General features: G+C 34.9%; 1 protein-coding gene across 1 annotated transcript; it reads left to right on the plus strand.

Moving 5' to 3' along the window:
- Window positions 1-7703: 7703 nt before the first annotated feature.
- Window positions 7704-19926, plus strand: LOC129278211 (MARVEL domain-containing protein 1-like). The gene is made up of 4 exons (XM_064095679.1): window positions 7704-7721; window positions 10109-10279; window positions 12168-12284; window positions 16831-19926. Exons 1-4 carry the CDS (start codon window positions 7704-7706, stop codon window positions 17050-17052), a joined length of 528 nt encoding a protein of 175 aa, XP_063951749.1. The 3' UTR covers window positions 17053-19926.
- The last annotated feature ends 1674 nt before the right edge of the window (window positions 19927-21600 follow it).

Below are 21600 nucleotides of genomic sequence, written 5' to 3' on the forward strand. Positions count from 1 at the left end.
ATTTCCCGATCAGAGAATACCTGGAACTGAAGAACTTCGAGGCGGTCTGAAACCACCTAATGATTTAATTTGTTGTTACTACTCAAATACTTACCCGATATGAAGACATGCTTGAGTGGATTCCAGGATGGATGGATAAGATTAATTCATTTCTGAAAAGAAAACATGATTTGATTTTTTTTCCCTGAGCAGCGGCAAAATATTGGCCGTTTGGCTTTGTTCAGTTTCCTCCTTCACAAGGTGACTTGGACCTCGTAACACAAATCTTAGTGTTTGATCATATCATAGTTTGTGTAATTGATTGATGATTGCTATATACCTGCAACTAGAGTCATATATCAATAGACAAATCATTTTACACCTGTTCCTTAAATATAAAACAAAAATAAGTCAGCACGAACAGGTGTGAAATGATTTTTAAAAATTGAAAGTTATGCATTTTATATTACATAACATGTGGGGCAGCAGCTCGTTTATGACGTCACAAATCCAAAACTGAAAATTCTAATAACTTTCTTAATCTTTAATGGATTTTCCTCAAACCTTCACCAATATTTTTTATGTTTTTTTTTCTGCTATATTTACATCAAACTTTTCTTCAGGGTGAACTTCCCCTTTGACAAGGCAGGTTGTGCTGCATGTATTCACAAAAAGGGGCCCTGTGATCAGTCACTGCATGGTCCATGGTCACTGTAATGCTCAGGTCACAGGTTCCAGCTAAAGCAATTTTTGTCCAAAATTTCAAGGAGTTATGAGCTTATTATGATAGCAGATTGCTGCGATCATCGCAGTGTGATTTCCAGTGGATGCATGCAACATGAATGTGCAATATCAATTACATGTATGCTGATACGTTCCACTTGTTTATTCATCTGTTTATTCAACATTTTCCTGCCACTTACACATGCTGCATGCGTCAATATTAGTTGAAGCTTCTATACATCACGTCAGATTTAGAATGGTACTACATGTACACATGTCCCGGGGGGGCCACTTACATTGACGAGTGGATACCATGCGTGACCAAAAAAACATGTATAAAGGATGTCTTTTTCAAGATGAGGGTAATAAGGGTGTCAAACACACTAAAATAATGAAAAAAGGGTATCTATTTTCACTAGGAAGCAACGTGTTTAGGGTCAAATATGCGATGGTATAAAAATTAAGGCTAAAATGTTTTATAAAGGATGTACTTTTTGCCCAATGAGTCAACATTACGTGTTTAGAGTACAATTTGCGAGAGGTGTGGGAGGTGGGGCTGTACTAAACCCAACGATGTAGGTAAAGGTAAAAACCGACGACCGACGTCCGTGACATAACAATTGAAATATTGCTGTACTTGTTTGGGGTTCAATTTAGGGAATACTTGCCAAGAGTATCGTTTTGTTTCCAATACTTGTTAAGGGTAGGGTTTCATTACACGCCAATACTTGTTAAGGGGTGCATTTTCAGAATATGGAAAATATGTGTTTAGGGTGCTTTTCGAGACCCCATGGTAACGCATGGTATCCAATCGTCAATGGAAGTGCCCAACCCCCCCCCCCCCCCCCCCCCCCCGGACACATGTAGGCCTACATGATCATGGAAACATCAATAAGGGGAAGGGAAAAGAGGGGTATTTTGGATGGATAGTCTGCAGAATTTGTTAAAAGAGAGCGAGTAGAATAATAAGGAACCTTCATACATGTACAGTAGATAGATGTGGGATGATAGCCATTAACTATTTGTCAAACTCGAATGTACTGTCGCTTGATTAGGTGATGAGTAAATGGTGGTCAGGTTAGGATAGCCCAGTAGGCAGTGAGCTTTCAATTACAATTAGTTCTCATTGACACAGTCATGTTTGTATACATGTACAGATGTATGAAGCATAGATGTTGATGTTTTATAATCCAGTGTTGGATCCAGGATTGATAGGGGGTAGACGTACATATTTTAATTTTGATTTTGTTTGCATTGGTTTTTTGGGGGGGATGAGGGGGGAGCCCAAAATAAAGCTACATGTTGGCAAGAAATTACTAATATTGTTGCAGATTTTTAAAAAGACATACAAGGGGGGGATGATGTCTCTACATTCAGGATGCAAACAAAAATAATACAGTAAAAAAGATTGACTTTTAAAAAATGGTTACAAATCAAGAGGGGAGGGGGGTGGGGGGATTGACAATGTCACAATCTCTTCTCTTACATAGTCTATTTATACTGGCAGTTCTGCCACTATTATTATCATTTATGGCTATGGCTTTGGTAGTATAGATCTGGACGTTGACCTGGCGGTCACAGTGATTCAGTTCGCTTTTCGCCTCCCAGGCACAGGTGATGCCAAACAAATAATAAAGATAATAATAATTTATTTGGGAAACCTTACACTCCTTTGTCACATAGTATTAAAGGGGAATCCAACCCAAACAAAAACTTATTTTTATAAGAAAAAGAAAAATCAGACAAGATGATAGGTGAAAGTTTGAACAATATTGGACAAACAACAAGAAAGTTATGAATTTTTAAAAGTTGTAAATATTGGTAATCACTATACTCATGGAGACTTCAAATTGGCCGCATATGGGATGTCATAGTGATGTAAGGCAAGGACTACTCTTCCATGTACTCCAATACATATTATGGCTAAAATGTCATTTTTCCCAAAAGTTTTATTTCAAATTATATTTTTCTTTCATGAGGACATTAAGCAATATACTACCTGGGTTATATTTAGATTACTGCCCCAGGGGAATGGGTACTTAGGAGAAAACCACAAATCCCTGATAATAAAGTACATGGCCTATGGGAAAGTTGTCCTTGCCCCTTGTCATAATTTACTTACCCAGTTGCCAATTTGAAATCTACATATAATAGTGATCTCAATTTTAAAGCAGCTATAACTTTTTTATTGCTTGTCCGATTTCTTTCAAACTTTCGCCATTCTGTTTAATTTATTTTTCTCCTTCCCAACAAAACATTTTATGGCCAAGGCTGGATTCCCCTTTAACACCAATAGTCCTCCCACTGTGACTTTTTACCCTCTTCAACGAATGATAGGGGCTGATCTCGCGACTGATGTACTGTATATTGGGTTCATGTAAATATCATTTACCAGAAAGGAAATAGTACCGGTATGCTTTAGGCCTACATGTATGCTTATTAATTGATATGTAGTGTACTTGCATGTCCCATGTTTGGGAGGGGGGAGCAGCCTTGTCTATTGTGAAAATGCAAAAAAATATTGAAAATCAAAATAATCATACTTGTGCAAAGTTGGTGGAATGGTGGTACAATGTATTGTAAAATCTGACTGTTTTTTTATACAAATGATGTATGCATTTTAATTTATAGAATTTATGACAAAATATAGCAATATGCAATCATAAATCCTAAGATTGCAAGTGTTCCTACATGTATTATGTAGACCTGCAAAACCTAGTAACATCTTGGTTGAAATAAAGTTAAGAGGGAAAGCAGAGTTACTTGATGGATTGGAATTTATCGACCAACAGAACTGGTATTTGTGAAGAAAACTCTAAATTTTCATTTTCAATTGCCTACATTACAATATTCATGTAAGGCCGTGTATTCAAAGCATAGTGTGAGGTGATAGCCCCATGCAGAGAGCCATAATTCACTCTCTGCTTGTTAAAGAATCTTGTAATTAGAATTCCATTAGCAGGCCTCCTATTTATAATTGGCATTTGGCAGGTTAGAGGTTGAATATCGTTTCCTGATATTATTTTTGTGAATTCAGTACTAAACAACTACAAAAATCTACATTCCCTCATACACCTTCATATACAATGTACATGTACAAAGCATTTAACCAATGAAGCATTATTCTTGTGAATGTCCTGTTTTGAAGCAAATGGTTTGGAGTGAGAATAAGAAAAAGCACATGTACATGTATGCTCTTCGAAATCATGTTCTGCAATTAATGAAACTTATTGTGCAAGAATGTTCAAAGGAATATGTTTCTGTGAAACAGTCATTGAATTGCAGATGAGCTCATAATTACATAAGGTACAAGGATGCTTTACATCCTGGCTCATACAAAATAAAGAAGTTTGGGAATCTTATTAATAGTTATATTCACCCTGAAGTAGATTTCCGATCTTAATTGCCTACAGTATGCAAAACAACATACTTGATTATGATATTGTTATTATTTTTTTAAAACCAAAATCAACAAATGAATAAGAAAATGAAGGCAGGTAGTGTTAAGTATCATATTTATGTAATTTGAAACAATTGTCTGGCAAAGGCTCTGATGGTTCTTTTAGTCAAGAGAATTATGTTGCTTGAATGTTACATCCCACCATCCCCACCACCACCACCACCCTTTCCTTTTGTTTGCATTGGGATACATCATTTCAAGCACATGGATTGAACTTTGAACAAGTGATGCCTTTGAAATTTGACTCCGTGGGGGTTTAAGATTAATGTTTTCTGATTGTTGTACGCCCTATTAAAAGTTACAGGGTGTTTGTTGAATTTGATGAATCATGAACATTGTTTTTTCATGCTATCTTTTCAGTTGCGTGATGATGAGCCTTAACATTTCGTTTAATATGTTAATGGGTTGAACACTACTTTCATATCTAAAAGGCTGAAAGTTCATCTAAGGGTGTGTTCAATGTCGATTTTCAAATTTAAACAGCGACATGAATCTTGATTGAACACAGAACACAAACACGATCTGCAGTGCACTGTTCAGTGTTGAAAATATAAAGCTGAATATTTGTCGATCGTCTTTAAATTTCCCGCTTTTGTTAGCGAGGTTTGGTGTGCACTTTGCAGTTTGACCATCAGAAAAGGTCAGTTTTGGCTCCTGCTTGTGTAGGCTTCCACTGCGAGAGCAAATTTAAAGAAAAACTCAATCGTGTTCGATGTCACATTCGCGATGCTGAAGGTCTTAAAATCTGAGCTGATCGCGTTTATAAACGCATCTTTTTCAATATTTGAATTTTCCTCCGAATCATGATTTGAAAGATGTTACGACCGGGAATGGAGGACATTAAACACAGCCTTTGTTATTAATTATATTGCGTTTTGTAATCACATTTTCAATCATGATTCATGTTGCCATTTAAATTTGAAAGCCAACATTGAACAAACGCTAAAGCTTTGGAAAAGGGGCAATAATATGAATTATCACCCGTATCAGACATCTGAGCTGGTCATTTACAAAACCGTATTTCCCTGTATTTTATTATTATCAGGAAGGGATAGGTATATTGTTTTGTATTTTCCTCGGTCTCAATGCGCATATTGACTTTGCATGCAGAGACGACGCAAAATATACCTTTGTATTTTCCCTGGTCTCACATCCGGGCCTTTGAGGATGCGAATGAAGTGATACGCTTCATAATGTTCTGCGCACCAACGATCTACTCATAATAAAGACAACGCTGGATCTGGGCGCTTGCAAATACGTCATAATGGTAAAGTGCAGAGCCTAGACACTGATATCATCATGACACAACAAAACTCTATTCTTAAAAGATATCAACTGCTGTTATCATGATTTTTGCTCTAGATATCTGATTTGGATGATAATAAAAATATTGACTGCCCTTCTTTTGGGGAACATCAAATATATTGCCCTTAAAAGACCCATATTGCCCTCGTCTAAAGACTCGGGCCAATATGATTCTTTTGCTGGCAATATATTTGATGTTCCCCTCAAGACCAGTCAATATTATATAATTATACTCAAGTGTCATCTAACATTCCAACTTTACAAAAGTGTAGTAGCTATTGATTATAAAGTGTGATTTTTTGAATGAATATGCAATCATTTAAAGGATATGGACAGTGTTTTCGTTGTACTTCTCTTGAATGATTATGGAAATGTGATTTAATTTGAAATTGGATGTTTACCATTTACTGAATTTATCGTCCATCTGACAAACCATCATCGGAACAACAGCTCATTTTTTTCCACTTTCATAGCTATGGACTGTGGTCAATACAATGTTTCTAATCCCTTCCCCATCATGATGTAAATTACAATTATACCAAAAAAAAGAAGATGATAATGAAAAAACATCCACCATAAGTCACCCACCCACTCACCAAACCGTTTACAACCATATCCTATAAGTGTTATATGAATTATGTTTTAATCAAATATAATGGAATAAAATTAATCTAATTGAAAAGAATAGAAAAAAATAGAAAGATAAGATAAATTTTGAAAAAATATTAATTGTAAAGCATAATAAAAAATAAACACAGAAACATGTTATCTGAATTTGGATGTTTATAGTGCAAATGTGTGTGCTGATAAATGAAATTGAAAATTTCATTTAGGGCAAAATTGAATGGTTAGTCCGTCGTCGCAAAATTAAATGACTTTGGGCCATTAACTTGAATGAATTTCTCTCTAAATTGAATTTCTACAAAATTTAAAGGAATGATATAAAATGGAATTGAGTGCTGAATAAATGAAAATGAACCATGTGTGCAGAAGATGAACAAAAATCTTTTGAATTTGAACGTCAATTCTTTAATTTAAATGCAACTCTGATGAAATTGGACAGGAAACCGTAATAATGAAAATAACAATAATAATACAGGCATTTATCAAGATTTCTGTTACAAGGCATCTTTATTATTATTGCAAAAGATTGCAAAATAAATTATGTGATTTCAGAAAGCTACAGAACAAAGATCATATCCTGAAATTTTTAGACCAATTCCATATTTGTGTAGTGATTTTGTATAATAAAAAAAGGTTTTAGAACATCTGATATTCATGTTTACATGTACAGTACATGTCATGAACTGGAACTGTGATAGACACAAATATGGGATAATTTACTCAAACCTGAAAGAGACCGTAACCAACCTATCCATAAAATATGTATGTAGCCATAGCAAACCTTTTATAAGACTAATTCTTAAAAAAATCATAAGCTATTTTATTCAATTATAATGCTTTGGTACATGTGCATGTGCTTACATGTAGAAAAGTTTCAGTTTTACTGCATCACAGACAAGAATACACATCGGCATAAAGTGCAATTATGTTATTTTACGAGCATTCATTTTTTATGATTTACAGTCATTTTCAGTTTTGCTTTTATAGTGTCCAGGATATCCTGTCATTGGTCATGTCCAGTAGCCATATTTTTCTTTGGCATCCTATTTCAGGTTGTACATATACTTAGCCAATAAAAACTTAAATGGCTTAAGAATGGGAAAATCAAGTCTTTGGACATTGTTGTCAGAATTGTTTTTTGAATTTTTATTCAAGGATTTGAAATAAAAATGAGTTTCGCAAAAAGTTGGAAATGAAATCAATTTACACCAAAGATAAATTTTCTTTTCTTTCAGTTTTATTCATGTCATTAAGGAAACATAAATCTCATGCTTCTTTGATTAACTTCAATAGGCAGTTTATATTGAAGGGAAAGCATGCAGTGTTAATTAAAAGCTGTGCTGTATTTCAGAACCTCTCCATGATCACACACCTGTACATTAAAAATATATCGGTGACGTACATGTGTCTATCTAGGGCAGGACATATTTGAAGACACTTTTCATAGATTTCAGGCTATTTGACATAACAGCAAGCAAGACATTCTGAGTTCATCTCAAATATTTGATCAGTTTGAAACAAATCAAATTGTGGGGGGCGCTGTGGTCTAGTGGTCTAGTGGACTTACGACTCTTGTCTTTTAATGAGAGGAATGTGGGTTCGAATCCCTGCCATGGCGTGTTTTCCTTCAGTAAGAAATTTACCCACATTGTGCTGCACTCAACCAAGGCGAGGTGAATGGCAGGATGCACTGAGCACTAGAAGGCAGCTTGGGCTAAAGCTGGGCAATAATGTCTTTTAATGTAATAATAATGATAACAATTCGCCTCAGAATATATGATTTCTAGATAGATGGCGCTATATAAATGTCAATTATTATTATTATTATTAAATCGATTTATAGCTCTCCAATCATTATACTGGTAGACACTGGCGGATCTAGGGGTGTTTAAAGCCGGCCGGTGCCCCCCCCCCCCCTTTTGAGAGCTACATGTACAATTAAAATTTGTAATGTAAAAATGCTGTTAAAACAGAAGTGTGCCCCTACCCCCTTTTGAAAGTGAAGACCTTATTATATTTTTTGCCTTTAGAAAATCCTGGATCAGCCCCTGCTGGTAGATAGTAATTTTTTTCTTAAGTTCTAAAATGTTTATCATTTGCAATCAAATTGAATATAAACTTGCACTTGTATGAATGCACTGTAAGTTGGCAATGCTGGTCCGGTCCGTTGATTCCATGACCTTTTTTTAGAGGAAAAGAAAGCAAAGTGGTATTTCCTCTTGTTCACAACTATTGTTATGGTCGGGCCTATGTTTGTTTAGGAGCAACATAGGACTGTCTTTCACATTGCCAAAGTACGTAGATTAAAGGGATGACACTAACCTGAAAATAAATTGGTTTCAACTGAAGCAGAATGAAACCAAGTATTTCTACGAATATTGAAGTTTGAGATTTTTTGTGGAGTATGTGTATCAGTCACATACTAGTTCAAATTTGTGACCACGTGACAGAAACATGTATGTACTTGAAGCTGAGCATGACTTCCATTTGTCCAAATGAGTTTTACTTTTTATAATAATATTTCACATAATGTAATGATGATGGGTAACATTTTGATTCATTACAGGGAGACTCTGGTCTGCAATTATCTTGAGTTCAATAAAGTAGAAATGCTCAAAGCGCAAGGTGAAATTTTTTTTGCCCCTGACCACCATAGGTGTCATATTGTCAATAGGATTAATGTGATTTTGGGTTGTCAATAGATCTTCATTCTTGCAATAACTTCAGATCAACTTCATTCTTGGTCCAAGTATTTTTTCATGTAGGAGTGATAGTGATCCGATTATTTTTTTTTTTTGGGGGGAAGGGGGGGTATCAAGGTCAAAGGTCACAGAGGTAATCATTTACTTACACATTGATCAATTATCTCATTCTTATTCTCATTTATGTCTTTTTTTTTCTTCTTCTTTTTTTGCTTATTTAAAGGGATATACACCAGGCTGAAAATTATTATATATATCTGAATAAATATTAAAAAAACATCACTGAACAAAATGCTATTGAATTTTTTAATTAAGCAATATTTTGTGAAAACAGTAATATGCACAATTGCACATAGTCATGAATATTTATTAGGTGGGTTGATGATGTCACATCACCACGTTCCTTTTTGTTATTGTTACAAGAGATCATAATTATTACATATTTTCACACAAGTGTGTATGATATGTCTCCCTTGTAATAAAATAGCTTGCAGCAATGAAAATGTAATTCTTAAATCTGCAGTCAATCCAATATTTTTAACTCTTGGAGGACAAAATTTGAATAAGCATAATTTCATATGATAAAAATACAAAATAACAATAAGTGAGGATATGACATCATCAATTTGCTCATTGAATTAATATTTCATGAAGACATGTGCAGGGGCCGCGGAAGCGGAAGCTTTTTTCCAAAACCTTGTACAAAAACATAAAAATGACCATAGGGTTGTGATTTTTTGCATGGTCAGCCCCCCCCCCCCCTATTTCTGGCTCAGCCCCCCACTTCGAAACCGTTCCGTGGCCCCTAATGTGTACATGTAGATCTATTTTACCGAAATGATACATATCTTGTCAAAAATGTCAGCTCTTTTATTCCTTGTCCTATTTTGATTAAATTTTCAGTGTTTCGTTTGTCTGATTTTTCTTTATCTGTTCAAACCATATTATTTTCAGCCTGGATTACCCTATCTTTTTTTACCTATTAGGGTAGTCGTAAAGAAGAATAAACTTTAATGCATTTTTTTGCAATTCATAAAAGCTCGCTTTTTACATTTGAAGGGAAAAATAAAATCCATAATATTTTAAAGTTACAAGGAAAGGTAATGATAATTCACCAGCTTCACAATTTTTCCAATATGCATCAGATCGTTTGCAAAAATAACTTTTATTGAAATATCCCCGCCCCATTTCTTTCCGTTCATGTCATGATGGAATCTCCTTAAAAAATTGACACCGAAATTATAAGGCAAAACGAATAATCTATAAATGATAGTATTCAGTATTCCATAAAAAGTTATTGTATTTATTTTTGCAGGTTGTTGGATTTCTCTACTGGACAGTTGTGGCCAGTTATTTTCGCCAGTTCAGTGGCTATAGCTGGATAATCTTTGTTGCAGTGACTGCCTGGGTCTTCACACTCATACTATTTCTCTTATTCCTCTTTAAACTTGCCCAACGTGTGACCATTATCAACTGGGTGCTCACGGTAAGTTGATTTGAATGAGTGGAGCATCCTCGTTATTTTTTCATTGAATCAACTATCAAGCCACATGTTACCAAGTTGTCATGCATATACAGTTGAGGCCAAAAGTTTACATAAAACCATGGAATCCAGTGAAATTTATTCACTTGCCAAAAATCGTAAAATTTACAATATCTTCAGAAATACCATGATGAATTTGGTATCAAATGAAAGAGTGTATTAAGCACTTTTACATGAAGTATGTTTCAGGCGGAATTTTTTTGAAGACAAAAAGTATTATTCGTGCCAAATGTATTCTATTGTTTGATATTATATTTTTAAACATCGTTTAATGGAAATACATAAATGTCAAATCTATGATTTTATATTACATTTTATATAATATGTCACCACTGAACAAAAAATCTGACATGTTTGTGTTGAGAAGTAACTAGCACCAATATGAAATGTTTTTGTCAAGTTTTTATTTTTAATTTGTCTAAGATATGAAGATTTGGGGGAAAAATGACACCTTAATATTTTTCAGCTCCTGATGACAAAGCAATGTGATGAAGGGGCATGATATAAAATTTGTTATGATTGTACAAACATTTTATAAGATACAGTCAATTTTATGATGTTTGGCAAATGTCAACTTTTCTTTGAATTTCCTGGATGTATGTAAACTTCTGGTCTCAACTGTATGTTGAGATCATACTTTCAGACATGACAAAGCTTTACATTCAGCTTTAAATAAAACCAATTTTATGACAATACCTCTCTCTTTAGGCATGATGATACAAATTTCATACATTTTAATGAATTATGAATGATGATGAATAAGTTGAAAACGTTGTTTTGATTTGGATTACCATACCTGTCATATCATGCTGTAAAGATGATACCAATATCAATCTTTAGCCCTATGCTCACGCATGAAATGTGTGTAACTCTCAATCATAGAATTTGTATGTACAAAGTAATGCTCAAATGGCTATTTTGAATAATACAGAAAACTTTCATCAGTTGGGGATGATAAATTCAATGATTTTTAAGCTTAGACCAACCTTGATGATTTTTTTGGGGTGAGCTTTTGTGGATAAAAAGGATTAATCCAGTACTGAATAGAGACTTTGGATATACTGTATATTGTTGCCAATGTTTGGTCCAGTGATCAAGAAACACGGAGGTACAGACCACCACAGGCAGCAAAACTTTGTGACTGATCAATTGACTTGAGAAAGTCCACAGGAGTGGACGAAAGCTCACCCCAAATAACCATTAAGGTTGGTTGAAGCTTAAAAGGCTATTTTAGATATAAATTAAAACATTTACCAGTAAGTGTTCTAGATTTGTAATTCAAATCATAACATCTGGCAAAATGCCATTTAAAAATTCTAATTGGTAGAAAATGCGTTCAATGACTACTGCGCTTTTGTGATATTGTAATGTCGTGTAGTTTAGTGGTCAGAGCATCGTACTCATGATTGTAAGGTCGTGAGTTCGAATCCACCCTCTGCCATTGTCTCTACTTCGATAATAAGATCCAAGAATTATTTCTGTCGTTTATAAGGTCAGCCACTATGCCTGATTAACTCCAACATAAAATGTTTCCTGTGTAATTGGTTATAAACCAGCTTGGCGTTATACCAGCTAACAGCTGACCTGCCGAGTTCTGAGTTCCTACGGGAGTTACCGTAACAGAAACAGAAATGTTTGATGATACTCAAGTATACATGTAGTGCACATTACTGACTATTTACCAAAGCTAAGACAAGCTTTAATCTGGCCTTTATCAAAGTCTTTTCTTTTTCTTGGTCTTTTTACACATTTTTTTTTTATACATTTTTTTAAATACTGAATAATAACATAACATTGATGCAAATCTCTGTTTTTTCTTCAAATGTTATAGGAACTGATCAACAATGCTGCAGATTGCTTGCTACATTTTATTGCTGCCATAATTATCAGCGTACGTGCTGGTCAGCTTAGTATACATCTTCAACATGGGAAGCTAGTATGGGGCTGTGTAAGTATCAGCTTGAGTTATTTCTGTTGCCCTAGTTTTATTAATGGTTATGTTATTGCTGCTAATTTTATTCATACTTCTGCCCACCAAAGATAGTCACCAGGGCCCGTATTCCATAAGCAAGATAAGCTATTTGCTCAAGTTTGAGCAATTTGTCTCAGCATTTTGTTTGTCTAAGAAATCTTCCCTAACGATATTCTATAAACTTTAAGACATTTGTCACAAGTCAGACGATATGGCTAAGCCAAAGTCTCAAATTCTATGACGTCTTAAGAAAATTACAATGTCACGCAACTATTGTCGCAAACGTAACAGCTGCTCCGCGGTAAAAAGTCTATGCGTTTTAATGTGTAAAAGCAATAATCGCATCATAACAAATATCAAGATCGAGACTGAGGAAAAAAGGAATGCCAATTTCACGGAAGGAGAGAAAATTACGCTAATAGCAGAAAAAAAGAGAGAGGGAAGAGATCTTGAGACCGAAGCTTATTTCATGTCTCACGTTTCAGGATAAAGAAAAGGTATGGGCGGAAATTGCTATGAAACTTAAACAATTAAGACAACTCATAACTCTCTTAAAGTTAGGGTAAAATTCTTAGCCATGTTGTAATTATGGAATTAATCTGCAGTTTTAAGAAAAGTTACTTAGCCATTCATCCTATATCTTTCTCAGTCGCGCAAAAACTCTTAGCCAAATTCTAAGACAAAAATCCTTAGCCAATTCTTTATGGAATACGCGTTTTGGCTAAGAATTTTGTCTGAGACAGAAAATCAGACAAAATGCTTTGATTTTTGACTTAAGCATGCTTATCTCGTTTATAGAATACGGGCCAAGAGTCACTGGCCTGAATTTTACAAAGGCGGTTTTGAATTTGTGGTCTAAATCATGGTTTGTACACATCATGCATTATGCCTGCATAATTCAGACTATATAATCAAAGAGAGCTTAAAGGGATGGTCCGGGCTGAAAATATTTATATCTTAATACATAGAGTAGAATCCACTGAGCAAAATGCCAAAAATTTCATCAAAATCGGATAACAAATAATGAAGTTTAAAGTTTAGCAAACAGTCGTCATGAATATTCATTAGGTGGGCTGATGATGTCACATCCCCACTTTCCGTTTTCTTATGTTATTACACAAAATCAAATTTTTTTCATTATTTCTTATTTGTGTGAATAATATGTCTCCCTTATAATGAAATAAGTTGCAGCAATAAATATCTAATGCACTACATCAGTTGTCAATCCAATTTTTCTAGTTCTTGGAGGAAAAAATTTGAATAAGCCTAATTTCATATAATAAAATACAAAAGAACAAGTGGGGATGTGACATCATCAGCCCACATAATGAATATTCATGACAACTGTTTTCACAAAATATTGCTTAAGTTTAAAATTCAGTAACTTTGTTTAATATTTGTTATCCGATTTCGATGAAATTTTCGGCATTTTGCTCAGTGAATTCTACTCTATTTATTAAGCTATAAATACTTTCAGCCCGGACCATCGCTTTAAATAATTTGATAGTATGATGGGGGCTGAGGTGATAGATACTCTACATGGGTATAATTAGTATTTGCAATAGGTGATGTTTTTTGTCTATTTTAAAGGGAGTGAGTTGGCTTAGTTGGTTAAGCGTCTGACTGTCAAACTCACAATTGTAGGTTCAAGTCCATCTCGGGCCAATGAATGAAGCTAGTGTTGTATATTGACTTGCCCCTACCCAGTTTTATAGACGCAAGCCATTTAAAACAGTCTGTCTCTTGGATAAGATTTTATATGGAGGCACCATTTAAAGGAAAGTCACCACCTTTGCATATTGAGAACCCATTGCTCTGTCTATGTACAGTCAGACCGCAGGTCCCTATGCTAATGAGCAAAAAGGCCAGATTCATCCAAATCATCTCGTGGCTGAATCCTCCTCCTTGCAAAATCTCGTGATTCGTGAGATTTTCTTTCTCTAAGAATTTACCTGTTTTTAAAGGAGAATGAAACCCTTGAAACCAGCTGAATCCATATCAAAGAGAAAAATCAAAGAAACATATTGGTGAAAGTTTGAGGAAGATTGAATGAATAATAAGAAAGTTATGAGCATTTGAATATTGAGATCACTAATGCCATGTAGATCCTCCATTGGCAATGCGACCAAGATCTGTGATGTCACACACGTACAACTCCCTCATTACTATAGAACTTATTTCACTTATATTCTCACTTTTATAGAGTCTATCACAATGTGAGGTGTTCTCTTTATGAGAGGACAAGAACAGAGGTTTCACAACATTATATCATTGATGAATCGTTTGTCTTATGATTAGAATGAGCAAAAAGAGATGTTTTGGGGTATATTTTCAGCATCCAAAAGGGGAGAGTTGTTCATCTGTGACATCATAGATCTTGGTCGCATTGCCAATGGGAGGATCTCCATAGCATTAGTGATCTCGACATTCAAATGCTCATAACTCTTCTATTGCTAGTCCTATTTTACTCAAACTTTTGTTGATCTTATTCTTTGATTTTTCTGCTTTCACAAAAGCTAACTTGCTCCAAGAGTTTCATTCTCCTTTAACCTCAAGTTAAATGAAATATTATTGCACCATCAGATAGAGTAAATGTTACTCTTTCATATTGGTCATTTATTTTGTATACAATATTTTGTTAAATAAGTAAATTTCTGGCCTGAAAATGTGCCTCAAAACTGAATTTTCTTCCTCTGTTTTCTTTTGCAAATTGTGCAAAACTTTTTATTTTGAGCCTCAATGATATCTATATCACCATAAAGCTGAACTTCTGTACTTCTCACAATGCCACTCTTGATATGCGGCACCTTTTAATCGGGTCAAGATCACACTTTTCCCACCAAGGTACAAGACGAGATTTCTGAAATTTTGTACTTGCATGAAATCCAGAGTTCTGATTGGCAGGATAAGGTTCACGGAACAACAGGCGCGGGGTATTTGAGGAGATTACCACACGGGAAGTGTGACCTTCCCATGAACCCAGGCACTGGAACCGTTGGAATTTGCCAGTGTGTGGTCTCTTTGACCAATCAGAGTGCAGTATTCTTGTTTTCAAGCTGCTTTATGTACTTGGCAAATGAAAAGTGTGATCTTGACCCGATTAAACCAATTCTTATTTTGAAACCTATATCATTTTAAAGCATACATATTCAGCTTTATCATGATCTAAAAATCATTTGGGCTCAAACAAAAATAAAGTGTGAAAATAGCAGCTTTTGTCAGGTGAAAATAATTATTTTGTAGCATATTTTAGATCAAAATTTTAACCTATATTACAAAATCTTTGAATAAATTCAAACACATGACCTGAAAGAATGATTCTTCTTCTTTACAATGATACCAAATTCATGAAATTCGATGCACAAGTAGAGCAGCAATGACCGAATGAAAAGAGGTGTTTTGGTCCGCATCAAGCTCATTTAATATGCAAAACATCTCAAGTCATGAATATCACTTGGATGAAAGAAGCCACTTTCTTGGGACCTGCCGTCTGACTGTGTAAGAGTAGTGGAAAACTGTGGAGTAGTGGACCTCCTGCACACCACTAATCAGTTATATTGGGAGGATAGACCGGCAGATCACAGTGATTTATTTTTTCCCTGCCAGGCTCAGGTGACACCAAACAAATGATAATAAAAAAAGTTAGATATTTCAGATAGATTAGCAATTTTAAAGGCAGTTATATCTTTCCCATCCAATCGAGAACCCATCAAGGTATTAGTCTTGTAGGGAGTAGTTCAGCAGCAGTAGAAGTAGTAGAGTAGTAGTTGTATGTTACATTAAAGGGATGCTTCGGGCTGAAAATAGTATGATGTAAATAGATAAAGGAAACTTACACAAACAAAACGCTGAAAATTTGATCTACATTGGACAAGGAATAACAAAATTATGGCATTTTAAAGATTTGCATTATTGCGATGAAACAGTTCTAGGCATGTCTTCATGAATGTTCAATGAGCAAATTGATGATGTCATATCCCTACTTGTTCTTTTGTATTTTACTATATGAAATTAGGTTTAAATTAATTTATTTACTACCAAAATGAAAAAAATGGATTGACAACTGATTTAGTGCATTAAATATTCATTTGCTGAAATTTTTTTTCATTATAAAGGAGGCACACAATGCACACCTGTATAAAAAAAAAATATTATTTCTTATAATAAGAAAAAGGAAAGTGGGGATGTGACATCACCAGCCCACCTAATGAATATTCATGATGATGTGCATATAACTATTTTAACAAAATATTGCTCAACTTTATTTTGTTATTTGTCATCTGATTTTGATGAAATTTTCAACATTTTGCTCTGTGAATTTTACCTTATTTATTTAGATATAAATATTTTCAGACCGGAGTACCCCTTTAAGCTTTCAGATATCATTGTCATCCTTTAATATTAAAAATAATATTTTTGCTGTTTTGGTCATTAAATCACACTTTATGACTAACATCATCTATATAATTATTATTGATTATTGTAATTTAACTCCTTGATTTTTTCTAATTACCGTTTCAAGCTTTGTGGTTGGACCCTCGTCGTCCTCTATGCCCTCAGTACATTCTTCAACTTCCGTGACTTCCAAGCCATGGGTGGAACAAGCTCCCTGCGTTTCCCTGGCCAGCAGACCACCATGGCCACTACCACTACCACCACAACCACTGTGGTTCAACCACAGAGCACTGAACCTGCAGACGAGAAGGTGCAGGACCCTCCCCCGTACCCCGGGGGCCCATTCTAGATGTACAACCGTCACATCATCTGTGGAGAAGCAGAAGTGGTCATTTGGGGAGGGGGGTGTTGTGGTGAATTAATTTTATTCATATTGCCATTGTGAAGGCATACAAATGCAGCTGTTCATTGCATAGGGATGCAGAATTCAGCGGTACTGTATTAACCCATTGCCTACTGGAACTGGGTGATCCCTGCACAAAGCCTATGGGAAGCACAGAATTCGGTAGTCAACTAGTTGAAGGTCAAGGAAATGTAATACGTATGTGATATATTCAAGTGAAAAGACCATGTAATGGGAAATTACGCACAAAAGTAATCTTTTTGAAAGCTATAGAAAAAATAATCAAATTTGTTGAAGTTCAATCAAAGATTGATATTGGATGATATCAAGAATTGTGTTGGTTTGGGTTTTGAGAGGTTGGGTTAGACTACTTTGCCACAGTTTATGTTTACTTCAGTTAACATAGTCAATTGGGCTACGATTTTTCTTGCAATTCAAGGGGCCTCGGAGGTTGATATGGGCTACGATTTTTATGCTTGTATAATTTATGGTCATCAGGCGATCTGCTGTCCACTGACAAAGGAAAGCAACTGATTTTTTATTCAAAATTGATTCTTTTTTTTTGGGGGGGGTATGTTCTCTTTGCTCTTCATGATGCTAAAGGAATTGAAGTCTATATTTATGTAGACATTTCAAAAGCAAGTAACTCTATATATTTCCACATTAAACAGTGCCACATTTTTCTCATTTACTAAAAAAACTCAATTCCTCAGAGTTTCTTCCTTTTGTAAGTGAATGGCAAAAATGTGTTGGGCATTGTAAAGGGCATGAAGATAAAAATGTTTTGAGGGTGTATGAAGATCCAACAACATGGTTTTGGTGTTAATGAAGGTGTTGGTGTTAGTGAAGAGGGTGTCGATCAAGGTGCTGTAAAAACAAACACCAAATTTGATCCTGATGTCATGTTGTTGATAGTTGCCACTGAATGGTGTCAGTTACCAGTTTCATTTCAGTGTTTGAGTTGTGGTTGGCTTCTGGCAGGTGTTATCCTGACACCAGCACTTGTCTGTAACACCAAACTTGAAATCCCTCACTGTGTCATTTATCTTTGCTATTATTACCTGTATTTGGGGTTTTTTGGACTTCCTGGTGTTGGGTGATATGTTGGAAATGTATATATATATATATTCCTGTAGATTCCATGAAATAATGTAGAATGATATATATTGATTCTCATCAAATCAAGTTTATGTTTATAAAGCATGATATTATCATATTCAGGTATGAGGAGGGCAATCGAAGGATTGGATTTCTACTAGGCGTTTTTTTTTTTTAAATGAGGCGCTCTGCAAAGATAAAATATGGGATTTACATTTGGGCAGTTAAAATGTATCTTCCTCACCTTTAAAAAAAAGTACATGGCATAATTTTCCTCCTATATAACAAGACTTGATGCTCAAATTAAATCTTCTCTTAAGTGTGTGTACTGAAAGCCCTTGAGGTGTAAAAATATGTTGTAAATCCAACAGAAATTGAAATGATTGGCTTACACATACTTGATTGTACCAACAGAATAGGAAAATGTCTTTTCAAAATATCAGGATGCAAAAAAACAACCTCATCTGGCCTTGTGGACTTGTGGTGCATGCATTTGTTATTGTCTAAGTACTATCTATGTACATACCTTTTTTGTGAATAGACTAGGATATGTGAGGGTCACCATTGTTAACTGCATTGTGGTAGTATTATGAAAAGAAATTACTTGTGAGAAAATGAAAGAGATCACCACTTAAAGGATAGAGACACATATTCTGCCTTGTGGCTCACTTGGATTCTGAGTTGGAAGCCACTGTTTGATAGCTTTTCTTGAAATGGTCCAGACATAGCTAAGATCTAAAGTTACGTAGTGTTCCTGAGATCTATTACAAACATAATATATGTCTACGTTACATCACATGTGGCTTTATGAAAGCGGTATTCGTCAATGGTATTATTCGGGGGGGGGGGGGTTATCATTGTACAGTGTGTAAACAAAATGTTCTGCTCTTATAGAGTGACATGAAATGAGATTGAAATCACCAGATTTAAATCTCCAGCTGACGGTGAGTTGTATCAAGTACTCAAATTCGATTTTATACCAAAGTTTTTACTACTGGTAATATGTACATTGGAATTTAATTTTTTTTTTGGAGTAGAACAGAATCATGTAATATATAATATAATATTATAGAGCATTTAGATTGTGCAGACTATATGTTGCCTATTTAGTGGCACACTGAATATTACTGCAGCTTTGGCCCTTGTTATGTTTCCATTGCACGTCCAAGGTTCCTGCTGAGTGCCCATTCACCAATACAGGATATGCAAATTGAAATCATCAAGTGTCATTATATCAAACTTGTTCTGTATAAGCTCAGTTTTATCATGCCGAGTTTACTGGCATATACTCTTAACTAAGTACCTGCTATTTCTAAATTTCAATTGAAGACAGGAATCGTAGTAATATGATCACATGTTAAAAGCGATGGGGAATACTCGTTGTGTTTCCTCTTCCTCAATATGACACAATTGTAATACATATTTATGCTTTGAACATATTTGAAGGATATGTCGATAGCGGGGAAAAAAAAGACATTGAAAATGACGATTGTTCTTTATTTAATTTCACATTTGGCTTTAAGGTGAATATTTTGATACTAGTCTAGAACTGTATGCTTTAGACTATAGACATATTGTTGTGAATGTTTTTGGGGTTTTTTTGCTTTGCTTTATATTTGATGATGTATGCTTTAATTTATATATTCACATTTTATTGCCAAGTAAACTTGTTAATCCCCCTTCCCCTGTATCTTATATACTACCACTGTATTATCATAAAATTCATAAAAGATTACAGAGATTTAAAAATCACACAAAAGCTCATTCACAATTCAATAATGAATATGTAAGTACTTTGTGTTGAATTGCAATAATATGAAGTGCAGTGATAAGTTTGGAATATTTATCAGCACTAACAATGGGTTGGTGTCCCGGTTTGCTTAAATAGTGGCAAGGAAAGTGATTTATGGTTCATTGAAAATACTTGCATAAACAAAAAGTTCTTTCAGTGTCTAATGGGCCCTTCCCCTAATACTACCACTGTATTATCATAAAATTCATAAAAGAGTACAGAGATTTAAAAATCACACAATAGCTCATTTGCAATTCAATAATGAGTGTGTAAGTACTTTGTTTTGAATTGCAATAATATGAAGTGCTGTTTGGAATATTTATCAGAACTAATAATGGATTGGTGTCCCGGTTTGCTTAAATAGTGGCAAGGAAAGTGATTTATGGTTCATTGAAAATACTTGTATTATGAGAAAGTTCTTTTAATGTCTTGGGGCCCATAACACAAAGATTTGCGTGATTTTTGTGATTGATTGCAAATTTGAAAGTACCATTTGTGTTGGCTGATAGTGGGTGTGGATGTCTTATGTTCGCATTCCACAGTGATGTCGATTGGCTATTGCAGTCTAGTGATCGATTTCTAATCTTTGTGTCAAAGGGCCCCAGATCATTTCAGATTGGGGATCTATATCACAAATGCTTGCAATCAATCACTCAATGGCAATGTCCAGTCAACATCGCTGTTAGTTGCACATTTCGTTCAAATGCTGACTCAGAACCAATCAGAATTGTCCCTTGTTAGCAATCCATCACAAACCTTTCTTTCATGGGGCAAGGTAGAGGTCAACGGTAGATGCAATCCATTTTTATTTTAATATTTGGCGGTTTCATACATGGATTTTACAGCAATTGCAAGCAAAATGAATGATGCCAACACTCTCTATTACTGATTTTACTATGTGTTCAGTGGTGAAAGCTCTCATGGATTGTGTTGGTGTCCAATCATTCGTGTGAAATCATTTGTTCTAAAGACTTCAAGTGTAGCATGGTATACGATTACCGATAGATATCTGAAACCAATTTTGGGATTAATGATAAGCCAAATAGTTTCACTTTTGATTCCCTTTATGCACCATACAATTTTAAAGACAATGTCAATGATATCTTAGTCATATTCATACCACATGGGACGATGAAATTCATAGGCTTTATGCATTCCGAATCCAAAGAACACAATTTCTCCTTGGTATCAAGTGGAAAATTACGGGATGTTTTCTTCAAAACCAAAGATCATTGCAAACCATTTGATTTTTCTTAACCTACAGATTTAATTTCTCTCTTGGGTAGAGAGAGGCAAATGTTGAATGATGTTCATGCCAAAGAACTTTGGTGGATTCACTTCAGATTTTTTTCCCCCTCAATTCCACAGACTATGTCTATGTCGGTACAGTAGTGAAAATATTGGGCGATTTTCAAATCATAGAAATTGTATTGGTGTACTCTATTTAAAGGGCACACGAACCATCAGCCCTAATAGCGCCACCTCAAGTTCTTAATTACTCATATCTGACTAGGTTCATTACCAACAATGCAACATTCCAAGCAGTGTAGTCTTGTAATACAGGGCAATTTGAATGATGAAACATGAATTCACTACTCGATACA

This window comes from Lytechinus pictus, chromosome 2 (genome assembly GCF_037042905.1).
Source record: "Lytechinus pictus isolate F3 Inbred chromosome 2, Lp3.0, whole genome shotgun sequence".
Classification (NCBI taxonomy): domain Eukaryota; kingdom Metazoa; phylum Echinodermata; class Echinoidea; order Temnopleuroida; family Toxopneustidae; genus Lytechinus; species Lytechinus pictus.

Bases quoted from the DNA above. Each gene is read 5' to 3' on its own strand.
- LOC129278211 (XM_064095679.1), top strand. The intron at 10,280-12,167 runs GTAAGTTGATTT...CAAATGTTATAG, and splicing joins TTATCAACTGGGTGCTCACG to GAACTGATCAACAATGCTGC. The intron at 12,285-16,830 runs GTAAGTATCAGC...TACCGTTTCAAG, and splicing joins GGAAGCTAGTATGGGGCTGT to CTTTGTGGTTGGACCCTCGT.